Raw genomic sequence first — 13,209 nt, forward strand, 5'->3', positions numbered from 1 at the left:
TATAAAACCCTCTTCTCTATTAAAAGCAAGAAACAACCAAGTGTCACTTAATTAATTCTTACTTTCTTACGTGATTCTCAGATGAGCCATCCTATTTAGACTTCAGTGTATAATTGTGGATCTTTATCACAATTCCACTGATGCACTGTTACACAGACAGCATCAGTGTAGCTGAACTGTATTTTGACAATGGCAAGTGTATGTTTACCAACATCATTAGTGCTCCCATTGTGAGGAAATTAAAAACCTTAAATACATAACCATAAATAGGGCTCAGCACTACCACCTATGAGAGAAAGAGAGAGAGAGAGAGAGAGAGAGAGAGAGAGAGAGAGAGAGATGGAAGGGATGGTTTCAGTGCTGAGAGGGACAGAGAAAGAACAGAAAGAGGGAGAGTAAGAAAAAGAGAGAGAGTGTGTTGCTTGGTGAGCATGAAGGATGGATGATTACTAGAATTAGTGGGATGATCACACTGTAAGGTATAAAAATGTCCAATAGCTATATTGTACACCTGAAACTAATATAACCAACTTAAGATTGAACACCAACTATACTTAAATAAATAAAAAAAAGTAAAAAATGAAAACAAAACAAAAAAAAATCAAGCCCAAGTCATTCTCAAAGACCTTGGGAATTAAAAGTTAACCTATCTTTTTAAAAATATAAACTTGTATCTTTTAGTTCTCCCTTACTCCTTGCAATTTATAAGCTGCAATACAAAGACTTGCTTTTTATACTGCTTTAGAAACACAAGATATCTTCCTCATTAATGATGATGCCTGTATGCTGTGGTTTTTGCCATTTTAAACAAAGCAATGTACATACTACTATACTAGAGGCCTGGTACACGAAAATTTGTGCACTGGGGGCGGGGGGGGCGGGAATCCCTCAGCCCAGCCTGCCCTCTCTCACAGTCCAGAAGCCCTCAGGGGATGTCCTACTGTAGGGAGCGGGCCTAAGCCGCAGTCTGGTCTCCCTCTGAGGGAGGTGACTGGGCCTATTAGGGGAAGGCGCCACCCCCATCACCCCACAGCTGCTGCCACTGCTGGCCACCGCGGCTGCTGGCCCTCCTCGGCCCTTGCAGCCACTGCGGCTTTGTCTGGAAGGACATCCGGAAGGATGTCCAGAAGACATCCGGTCTTATCTGATCTAATTAGCATATTACCCTTTTATTAGTATAGATTTCAAGTAAGAAAATAGCCCATTTCTCTATTTAATGATTAAAGTCTCAAGTGAAAATTATGCTTACTAATTATTTTCCTATTAATAACTAAAATATTCAAGAGCCATAGATTGAAAATTAAATTAGTGTAATACATGTGATTCTTTCAATTCCCACTGACTGACTTTTCTACAAGTCAGTGTGTAAATGCATCTCTACTGTGCTCTTTTAAGTATAATATACAGACATATATATTTAGAGAGACAATCAAAATGTTTTATATGGGAACTGTCCATTTATTTAGTTGCTATTAATCACATAATCTTTTCCATAATTTTCTATTTTGAAATTTAAAAAATATAGTTCATCCAATACTGCCAGAAATTAGCCAAGGATCACCCATGTCTTTTATCACAGTGGTGACATCTGCTTAAAAATTCATCTTCCCTGTGAAAATTTAGATTTTAACAAATAAATACTACACAAGCATGTGTGTTTTACATAAATACATGGACAAAAAATCTGGAAAATCCATGTTAAGTAAAGTTAAGTATGTTTCTTTGCAATAAGGTATTTAAGAGGATTCTGAGTGTACAGTAGGTGCATAGAATATACAACATTTCCAAATTGGAAGCTGACTCTTTTTTTTTTTCCTTGGACCAATAAAGCACTAGTATTCCCTTGGAACTTTCTTATTAAGACCTTCCATTAATCTTTTTGATAACTTTATTCAGTAGGAAAAACAATCAGAACCTTCTATTAATCTTTTCCACAACTTTATCCAGTAGAAAAACAATCAGTAGCTCATTAGCAACATGGTTAGAACAAATTTTTTTACAACAAAGTTATCAATTCCAATAATAAAATTTTAATTTATATACCATTAATGATGGGTACTTGCAAGAAAATATCATTCAGGACTCAAATCTGAAGTCGAACTAAAGGACATTCTTTTATATTGGCAAGGAGACTCAGCATTTGACTGTGATATCATGCAACTATTTAATAACTATCAGACAAACATGCTTTTTGGTCTTTTACTCCTTAAATTAAAAGAAATAAAACATACTATCCTTGTGCTTAAAATCTGATTTCTAGCAATTTGTTTTTAATTATATCAGTGGGTGTTCCAGAGTTCTCTCTTATTTCATTTTCTGATTACTGACTTTGAACCGAATAAGTCACTTGCCAGCATGGAAAGAGACATGTAAACAGTTGAGTAAATCGTGGCTTATTCATCTGGAAGAGCACACTCTGGCACAATTACGCATCTGTGTTTGTACGGTGCAATACCTGGACATCTATACAGCTTTCTTGCCTGTGCAATATCTCCTTTGCTTAAACGGGTCCGCTGACCAATTGCGGGACGTATGCCATTATCATCACGAGAAGGGAGAATGGTGTCCAGAAACATCCCCCTAAAAAAAATCAGAAGAAAGCACACATAAGTCACCCAGTTAAGACACGTATATTTCGTACAAGTATTAGGGTTTTTTTCAAACTCAAGTCAATCAATGGGGAAAAAACATCAGTGATGGGCTTTAAACAGTGTGTCAGACTTTCAAAACACTTTTATTAAAGTAGAAATAAAATGTGTGCTAAATACAGGGTGTTCCCCTAAAAGTATACACACTTTAATAGCTGACAGTTCAGTTGATGTTTCTTTCTTTTCAGATTTAACCCATTGGAATTAATAAATTATTCAAATTGTGTATACATTTTTTGGAACACCCTGTATGTATGCCTAACATCGAGTCAGTGATGATATTCACATTTTCCTTAGAAATGTATATTACATGATTTTCAAAATCTAGAATGCTATATAGTTCCCCGCTACATACACATGGCTTTTGTTTGGGTCTCTCAAGCAGATCTAAGAACCCCTTGGATTACCAAGTTGTAAAACAAGTCTCCCTCATGTAGCTATGTTTTCTTAAAGATAACCTACCATAAATATTTTTGAAGTTACTGAAATTATAAAAATACACATATATATTCGTGTGTGTGTGTGTGTGTGTGTGTGTGTGTGTAGGTTCATTTCTTAGTTAAACTACTAATATTAGTATTATTCTAATTAAATCTTAGATTCTTCTAATCTTAGTATTTTTCCAAGTATTACAGTACATGTTAAAGAACAAGGAAAAACAAAGAGTGTCAAATTTTAGATAGAAGAGTATAAAGCAAAATAGTTCAGTGATACACACACATACATACACATATAGTATAAAATTTTCATGTTAAAATTAATAATCAAATAACTAAGTAATGCCTTAATAATGGTAAGGTATGGCTACTGAGTTGTTTGTTCCCAAGGTTGTAATAGAAACTCACTATTTTTCTTAATATGCATACCTAAAAATTCTGACTCTAGTACACTAAAAATACAGCCTAATTTTGCAATAAAAACCAACTTTATAGCTCTAAAGGAAGTTCAATGGGCTGGAGACTGACTATTCTAAGTGGTGAGAAGAATGGAGTGTGTATTTAAGGTTTTTTTAAAAAAAGATAAAATATAAAGGTATTTTATTTTATGTTAGTTTAGTTTTAGTTTGGATATCATTAATTATGAAAGATTTCAAAACTTCAGTGGAATGGGCAGCTTCCCACGATGCCATTTCAATAGTGATTTATTTCAGTTTACATACCTTCCAAGAATTTCACCATCTTTTTTAAAAAAATATATTTTTATTGATTTCAGAGAGGAATGGAAAGGGAGAGAGAGATAGAAACATCAGTGATGAGAGAGAATCCTTGATAGTCTGCCTCCTACACGTCCCACACTGGGGATGGAGCCCACGATCTAGGCATGTGCCTGACCTGGAATCAAACCGTGATCTCTTGGTTCATAGGTCCATGCTCAACCACTGAGTCATGCTGGCTGTGCTGTCACCATCTTTAAATAAGGAATAATCTTTGTTATCTGGAACTACTTTTCAATCCCCTGACTTTTCCTCTCTAAAGATAAAATCTAGGCCTCAGTTGTATATCAGCTCCAGATAAAATCTAGGCCTCAGTTGTATATCAGCTCCAGATAAAATCTAGGCCTCAGTTGTATATCAGCTCCAGATATAATCTAGGCCTCAGTTGTATATCAGCTCCAGATAAAATCTAGGCCTCAGTTGTATATCAGCTCCAGATAAAATCTAGGTTTCAGTTGTATATCAGCTCCAGGCCCAGAAAAGCAGCAAAACCAGTCAAGTGACACAGTGACCTCCTCAGAACCAGCTGCATTGACTAATAACCCCCTGCCCTGGTGCCAACCAATCAGCGGAGACCACATCCCTGAAAAAGCACACCTGGAAAGCTGATTAATATTTTATTGAGACCCTTCCCTGAGACCTCCCCTAAAATCACTGCCTGTAAGAGAGAGATAAATACCCTCAACACAAAGGACCCAGCAGACCCTCAATGAAAAAGACCCAGTGTGTGCTCTCCACCAGGTGAGCACACTGTACCATTCCTTCCCCACCCTTCTTCAAGGGACCCCATGAGACTTGGAACTAGGGGAGCAATGGGTAGCGGCCGCTCATCCCAGGCTAATCCTCTGAACTTGTCTCCAAGGCCCCCTTTTCTCTGACGTCCCAGTGAGCCAAAGCAGCCCAGCCTGGGCTCTCCTGTTGCTTCCTCTATGCCCTTCCTTGTTGCACTGTCCTAAGTGTGTTTTTGCCGTGGCCAATACATTTTTACTTGTTTTGCTTGCTGTGGTTTGTCTCTTGATTGAAATATTTCCTTCAGGAAGACAAAAACCAGTCTCATCGTCACACTGGTAACATAATGAACAAAATAAACTCACAAACAAAATAGAAACAGGCTTATACATAGGGTTCCAAGGCTGGGTAAAAAGGGATTAAGCAAAAACAAAACAAAACAAAAAAACCTCATAGACACGCCTAATAGTATGGTGATTACCAGAGGGAAAAGGGATGTGGGAGGTAGATGAGGGTATGGAGGTGATAAATGGTGATGGAAGAAGGAAACTTGACTTGGGGTGGTGAACACACAATACAATATACAGATGACGTGTTATAGAATTGTACACCTGAAACTTACATAATTTTATGAAATAACTAGAGGCCCGGTGCATGAAAATTCACTGGAGGGGGGGTCCCTCAGGTTGGCCTGCCCCCTCTCACAGTCCAGGAGCCCTCAGGGGCAGAAGGGGCAATCAGGGGAAGGCGACACCCCATCACACCTCTGCTGCTGCCACTGCCAGCAGTGCAAGCCTCGGCCGGCCCTGGTTACCTGAGCCTCGGGTGGCCCTGGGAGACTGGGCAGTTGCCATCCGAGGCTTGCCTATACCTTGGGCCAGCCCTGGGCGCTGGGGGCTCAGGGAACTGGAGGACACTGGAGGCAGGCGGGGCTGAGGGGATTGGGTGCCACCATCTTGTGGCTATGGGCACCACCATCTTTGAGGGCATGGCAGTCAATTAGCATATTCCCTCTTTATTAGATAGGATGTCACCCCAATGAATTCGAAAAAAAAATTTCAGCTCTACTTCTTCCTACCTTTAGGAAATATTTTACTGAGAACTGTTATAGGTCTGGATTTACAGCAGTAAGTAAAAGACACAAAAATTCCTCTTATAATGCTCACATTCTCATGGGGGGAGAAAGACATTAAACAAAAGAATGATAACTGAGATAGTGACAGGTACAACAGAGAAAAATATAGAAAGATAATAAAACAGAAAGTGACAGGAAGTGTGAATAATTTATGACTAAGCACCCTAGCTTCTAGGTTTAGATAATGATCTTCAGATAAAACCTAGATAACTCAAATAGAGAATGGAACTCTTAAAACCAAAGCTAAATACCTACGGAGCTCCATATGTAAATTATTTGAGATGAAGGTAGGGAGGGGAAACTAATAGTTGTTGGTAACTGACCATCAAAAATGAGAGCTTAAACATACTTAATAGGATGCAACTCCAGGGAGGCCATTGCTATTGAAGGGGAAGTTGAGGCACAAGACAGCATTGAGAAAAGCCATTATTCAACTATGTTGCACGAATCAAAAGATTATTAACTAGGTAAGTCCAAATTAATGAAATGTTACAATTTCTGCAGAATTCAGAACTAATAAAATACTCACTATTTTCAATTTCTGAAAACAGATTTGTAGTCTGAGAAGTTGTGTTTTTTTTTCCAGTTTTCAAAAGAGATTCTACTTTAAAAGTATAAGGGCATCTTAAATTGTATGTATTCAAACTCAGACAATAGAAGGATGAACTTTGACTCATTCTGTCTACTGAGGTAACCTCCCTTTCATTGGGTGGGTGTCAGTCACCATTCTTTTATTTTTTCTTTGTGGTCAGGGAGTTAATAACTATCTTCCTGACATAGGCCATTAAGCAATGCAGACTCTTCCTAAACACCTTCAGTAAGGCACTATCAATAGACTAGAGACAGATCGTTGAGGGCTTCAATTACTAACCTTCATTTGTTTTACCTACAATAGAAGAGTAAATTAGCTATGCTTTTAAATAAACTTCATAAAATTTTACAATTCTTTTACTAGTGGAAAAGAAAATGGGCAGTCCCTGTTAAGCAAAAATCTACATTACAAACTATGCATGCATATAAAAGCTCCTTATATTTAGCCTCATTCTTCCCACAAATAAGTACCTTAATCTGCTGATGGGCTATATTCATGAAAACAACTAAAACTTTTATAGACTCTGTGGGTGGAGAATAGAAGAAACTATAAAACTTCAATTATTTACATTAATAGAACGAACAACAAAAACCACATGTTCATCTAATTGATGCAGAAAAAGCATTTTACAAAATTCAATACACTTTCATGATAAAAATAAATACACACTCAGCAAACTAGGGACAGAAGGAAAGTACCTCAACATCAAAAAGACCATATATGAAAGCCTACAGGATCATATTATTTAATGGTTGAAAACTGAAAGCTTTTTATTTAAGATCAGGAATAAGGCAAGCCTAATAGCTCACATCACCTCTATTCAACACAGTATTGGAAGTCCTAGCCAGAGCAATTAGGCAAGAAAAAGAAGAAAAAGACATCCAAATCACAAAGGAAGTAGTAAAATCATCTGTTTGCTGATAGCAAATGTAAAAATATGTTTAAAAAAATTAAAATGCCTTGAGTTGGCTTTAAAATATCAATCAAATATTTTGTATTTCATGGCAGGAGTATTTGAAAATGCTTCTAGTTCTAATGTTAGACATAGCTTTGTGAGAAGCCACACAGAGGAAAGGAATTAAAAGTCAAAAGGTATAACCTGAGACTCCAACCTTGAGAAGGTGTTCCTGGCATAGTGCATGATACTGTCAAAATCATATCTTTCTCCCAGGGAGTTCACTTCTCCAGGTTCCATCTTCAGAAAGTTGTACTCTTGACCTAAGAAGCAGTCACAAATAACATTTCAGAAGCCTTCTAACAGGCAGAGAAGAGCTATTCCTGTGCCTGAACCTTCTCTTTACTAAATGGCTAATCTTCATGCATACTGTAATTACATGCTAACACCACATTGTGCAAAAGTATCCATCCAGTGCCGCTGTGTTACTTAATATCACATTGAAAGTGTAATACTGAGTATCATTAACATGTTAAATATCACATTGAAAGTGTAATACTGAATATCATTAATATGTTAAATGTCACATTGAAAGTGTAATACTGAATTTCATTAATATGTTAATTTTGGCACAAGAGTGGATTATCAAAAGGATACATTGGGTCTGTTTTCTATGTATACTCTTGCGTTCTCATATTTGTTTCTTTAAAATTTTACATGTTTTTTTTTTCCAGTAATGTAGAAATGATTATAAAAAGTTACATTTTACTTAATGACTTTCCCAACTTTCTCTTATGACTAAAGTTGCCAAGACAAAAAAAAATCCTTATATCAATTTGCCTCTTATCATAGTCACTAATTTTGCATATAAATGCTAAGCTAAAGTCTGCACTTATTAGACATTGCCCTTGAATAACACTAAAGTTCTTGAGCCAAAGTAAGTCATACATTTTTTGAAGATTAATCTCCAATATGAATTCTTACATACTAGAATTGCACTACTAATAGTTCCAAATACTCTGTAAATCTCACTTAGTAAATTATGTTTTCTATTGGCCTGAATATAGAGTCAACAAAAGTACGAAGTCATATTTGCTTAACACTGTGTTAAGTATTATACATTTACTAGAAGCCTGGTGCATGAAATTCATGCACTCAGCGGGGAGGGGCGGGGGGCGGGTCCCTCAGCCCGGCCTGCACCTTCTCACAGTACAGGAGCCCTCGGGGGATGTCCGACTGGCATGGGGAGCAGGCCTAAGCTGGCAGCCGGACATCCTTAGCGCTGCTGTGGAGGCAGGAGAGGCTCCTGCCACCGCTGCTGCGCTAGCCAGCCGTGAGTCTGGCTCAGGACTTCTGGCTGAGCAGTGCTCCCCCTGTAGGAGTGCACTGACCACCAGGAGGCAGCTCCTGCATTGAGCGTCTACCCCCTGGTGGTCAGTGTATGTCATGGTGACCGGTTGTTCTGCTGTTCAGTTGCTTTGCATATTAGCCTTTTATTAAATGGGACTAGAGACCCAGTGCACGAAATTCGTGCACGGGGGGGGGGGGTTGTTCCTCAGCCCAGCCTGCACCCTTTCCAATCTGGGACCCCTTGAGGGATGTCCAACCGCTCGTTTAGGCCCGATCCCACTGGTTGGACATCCCTCTCAGAATCCAGAACTGCTGGCTCCAAACCACTAACCTGCCTCTGCCTGATTACCCCCTAACCACTCCCCTGCCAGCCTGATCGATGCCTAACTGCTCCCCGGCTGGCCCGATTGCCCCTAACTGCCCTCCCCTGCTGTCCTGGTCCCCCCCTAAGAGTCCTCCCCTGCAAGCCTGGTCCCCCACAACTGCCCTTCCCTGCTGGCCTGGTCCCCCACAACTGCCCTCCCCTGCTGGCCTGGTCCCCCACAACTGCCCTCCCCTGCTGGCTTGGTGCCCCCCAACTGCCATCCCCTGCTGGCCTGTTTCCCCCCAACTGCCCTCCCCTGTGGGCCTGGTCCCCCACAACTGCCCTCCTCTGCTGGCCTGGTCACCCCTAACTGCCCTCCCTTCTGGCCTGATCGCCCACAACTGCCCTTCCCTGCAGGCCTGGGTCCCCCTCAACTGCCCTCCTCTGCTGGCCTAGACACCCTTAACTGCCCACAACTGCCCTCCCCTGCCGGCCATCTTGTGGTGGCCATCTTATGTCCACATGGGGGCAGCAATCTTTGACCACATGGGGTCAGCCATCTTGTGTCTTGGAGTGATGGTCAATTTGCATATTACTCTTTTATTAGATAGGATACTATACCATTTTTACATTTCTTGCTTGTTTGGGGTACATATTTATGTTGAAACAGAGTCCTATTTTAAGAGTAAACATCATTCCTGAAAGTTAATTCCTTTATAAGTTTTGTCTGCATAATAGAAGAAATTTAATAACTAAGGTTAACAGATAACTTTTCATTTAATTGGTAATTGAAATAATTTTCAGAAATATTATTTCCTTTTTATTTCTCACCTAAAGATATAAAGTATAATATGAACCTTGATAGCTGGCTTAGGCATTAGTCTTCTATTTTGGGAGTATACATTTTCTTTGTCTTTGATAGTCAACACTATAAATTATTTCATCGATCTTCAAATGATCTCTTCTCTGAGGCATGACATTCATTAATTTTCTGCCTCTTAGACCAAACCTTCTTAGTCTTGTGGGAAATTTTCTACAAAATGTTACTTCATTAATTTATTTATGTATTTGTTTCTTTACTTATTTATTTATTTTCATTTATTGGGGTGGCATTGGTTAACAGGATCAGATAGGTTTTATATGTACACAAAATGTTGCTTTAAATATTAATGTTCCCCATATTCTAGCCTCAATCATTTTCTTTTCCCTTCAGCATTTCCATACACAGTCAGATCCCCTATCAAATTTCTATCATAGATATATATCTGAAAGTTTCGACTCATCTTCCCTTTGTCTACTAAGAATCTCAACTTGGATCACCCAAAGACTTCTCAAATTCCAGGATATGCTCAATAAAATCATCATTTGTTTTTCTCCCTCTCAAAGTGTTGCCTTGTCCATATTTCTTATTTCATTTGATGGTGCCACCATTCATTCTGTTGCCTAAAAATAAAACCTTGAAGAGATCTCCTCACATGGTGATGCTCCTCTTAAAATATTTTGAAAGATTATTCCCCTTTATTTCTCGTGACCTGTGCTACTTAACTGAGGCCTTAGTTATCTCAACATGACAATTGTTACCTTTCTCACTCACTTGCAATCTTTTGTATACTATATACTCAGCTTTGTGTTTTTCATCTCAGCATTTCCAACATCTAATAGTGCCTCAAGAAATAACTGTCACCATATATGTGAGGGATAAATAGATCAATGCTGGCAATTACTGGAAATTCTAAAGAATTCAATGGTTGTAATTGAAACTGGCCATGAATAAGTTTAAAACGATACATTTTTTACACTTGAAATACATACTATCTCATAAGACAATCCCAAGCATTAAGATTTTTCTTTTGATAATTGAAATGTACTGATGTTAATGAAGTTATGAGAGTTAAAACAAACAAAAAGCTGTACACACATCAACTGTCAGAGAAAATTAAATTTAAATTATATTTTATATTTCAACTGCTGAAAACATTCTTAAATATTTGTCTTTCGGGCAGCCAGGTTTAAGAAAAATCTCAAGGAAACTATTTAGACTATCCTGGGATGACTCATTTCCCTGGAATTTCTCCAGAAATTGTCCCTGATATAATATAGATTCCTATAGTAGCAGCCATGTTTGACGGTAGACTCCAGACTCTTTCTAAATCCATATAACATAAATATAGTAAGTATATAAAATGCTTTAAAATCTTTAATAATACTTATGGGTTCAATAGCCTACACCCAATCTTGGAAAACACAGAAGTTTAGAAATAAAAGAGCTAAATCTTAAGGGGTGGGGGGGGAAAGCAACTCTAAAAAATACATAAGATCATTTATTCTGAAAAAAAAAAAAAAAAAAAAAAAAAAACCTAAAGGTAGAACACCAGCATGGCTATTTTTCAGTCAGGAAAAATATTAATTCTATAATATAAAAAACAAAACAAAAAAAACAGTTCACATTTGTTAAGAAGTTAAATGATAACCAGTACAAACACAACCAGAAGAAACTCAGTCATCCTGAACCCCAATTCTTACCCGGCTGGATGTTTTCTCTTATGATGGTTACATGGTTATCTCGATCTGGTCGCGTGTGTTCATGCCAAAAGCCTATCACATGGCCCAATTCATGAACAACAATTCCAAATTTATCACAGTTCTTGCCAATGGAGATTGCCTGAGGTCCATTACCCCGCCGACCTACATAAGAGCAGCATCTGGAATAAAGAAGAAAGAGGAGATGGTGGTGGAAAGGGCAGTGCTGGATGAATTAAAATATGATGCAACTTTGGTTAAGAATTGTGATGAACTATAAAGTCCAACACGGTCAGAGGCAGAATAGCCTTTTATTAATAATTATGGCTAATTTCTATACAACAAAAGTCTCTAAACAATCACTTGAAGTGCTCTTGTACTAACTCATATATTAGACATATGTCTTAAATCGTTTTTAGGAGAACATGAATTAGAAAATAAAATACAAATGTTGATTAATGTACTACTATAGATATGGTTAAACGCAAGACTTATCAACTGACATTTATTTCTAATATAATTTTTTGTCCTCACTATCCATTATTATATTAATTTGTCAATACTGGTATCTGGCATTAATCTATTATTTCAGTATTAAATATAAAATCAAAGTTTATTTTTCCTCTTTAGGAAAAACAGAATTAAATTTATTTATGAAAGATGTTGGTTAATAAATAAAGAAGTATTTTTCCTACTTATAAAGTAACTTTTTTAAGAAAAAATTTTTAAAAGAAGTCAATTGAGGAAAATTAGTTTCAAAGGTGAGTTCTCTAAGGTTAATGGTTAACTTGTGGAGAAAAAACTGACAACTGGTAGAATTATGAGATTTATGAGATTGTGTCAAATGGTCAGCAGTTAGTTACTTAAGTGTGACATTCTATTTCACCTTCTGAAAGAATCTCCTGAGACAGCTAAGGTATCTTTCTTCAAGTTTTCTTCAACTTATTGGTATTTATACACATTCAATGATGTTTCCCTAACCTTAAATATAGAAGTTCCATTTATTCATTTGTGTGTGTGTCTATGTGTGCATACATGCATGTGCATGAGAGTGCATGAGTGTACACAACATGTGTAAGGGTGGGCACACAGGAATATCCACTTTAAAGTAAGTTTTAAATGGTATAATAATATAGTAACTACAATTATATACATAAGAAAATAATATTTAAAGCTTCGATCATGAGGTTTTATATAAAAATAGCTTATCGATAGGACCACCCTTCTAGACAGCAATAGAGGGCAGTAAATAATTAGCATTAAATAATTGTCAATCATGATGGATCAGACACCAAACACTTGTTCTAATTTATTAAACTGGAAGAGAAAATTATCAAAAATTAATTTCGCAAATGATTAAAAAGAATTTCACTACTATGTTGCTGTGAAAAGGAAGGAACTCCTACCATTTGCAACAGCATGGATGGAGCTAGAGAGTATTATGTTAAGCGAAATAAGTCAGTCAGAGAAAGATAAATATCACATGATCTCACTCATTTGTGGATTATAATGAACAACATAAACTGATGAACAAAAACAGATCCAGAGACAGAAAAGCATTGATCTGACCATCAAACCTCAGAGGGAAGGTAGGGGAGGGAGGGGGTAAGGGGGAGAGATCAACCAAAGGACTTGTATGCATGCATATAAGCATAACCAATGGACACAGACACCAGGGGGGTGAGGGCATGAATGGGAGTGGGGTGGGGGGGACACTTTCTTTTACTTAGAGGAAAGTCTAAAGTACTTACAAAAACTCTAAGTGGGGGGATAAGGACATAAATGTAATAACTTAATCAATAAAGAAAAAAATATATAAAAGA

The 13,209-nt window shown here is 37.5% G+C and overlaps 1 protein-coding gene across 2 annotated transcripts in view; it reads right to left on the minus strand.

The window, feature by feature from the left end:
• Positions 1-13,209, minus strand: part of TLL1 (tolloid like 1) — a 174,767-nt gene that overhangs the window by 72,626 nt on the left and 88,932 nt on the right. For both annotated transcript variants that reach the window (XM_080675292.1, XM_080675293.1), the window contains 3 exons: positions 11,390-11,568; positions 7,430-7,535; positions 2,456-2,580 (listed from right to left, as the gene is read on the minus strand). In XM_080675292.1, coding sequence (XP_080531418.1) covers positions 2,456-2,580; positions 7,430-7,535; positions 11,390-11,568 — 410 coding nt within the window. The remainder of the gene's footprint in view (positions 1-2,455; positions 2,581-7,429; positions 7,536-11,389; positions 11,569-13,209) is intronic.

The sequence above is a fragment of the Plecotus auritus genome (genome assembly GCF_963455305.1).
Source record: "Plecotus auritus genome assembly, chromosome: 6".
Classification (NCBI taxonomy): Eukaryota; Metazoa; Chordata; class Mammalia; order Chiroptera; family Vespertilionidae; genus Plecotus; species Plecotus auritus.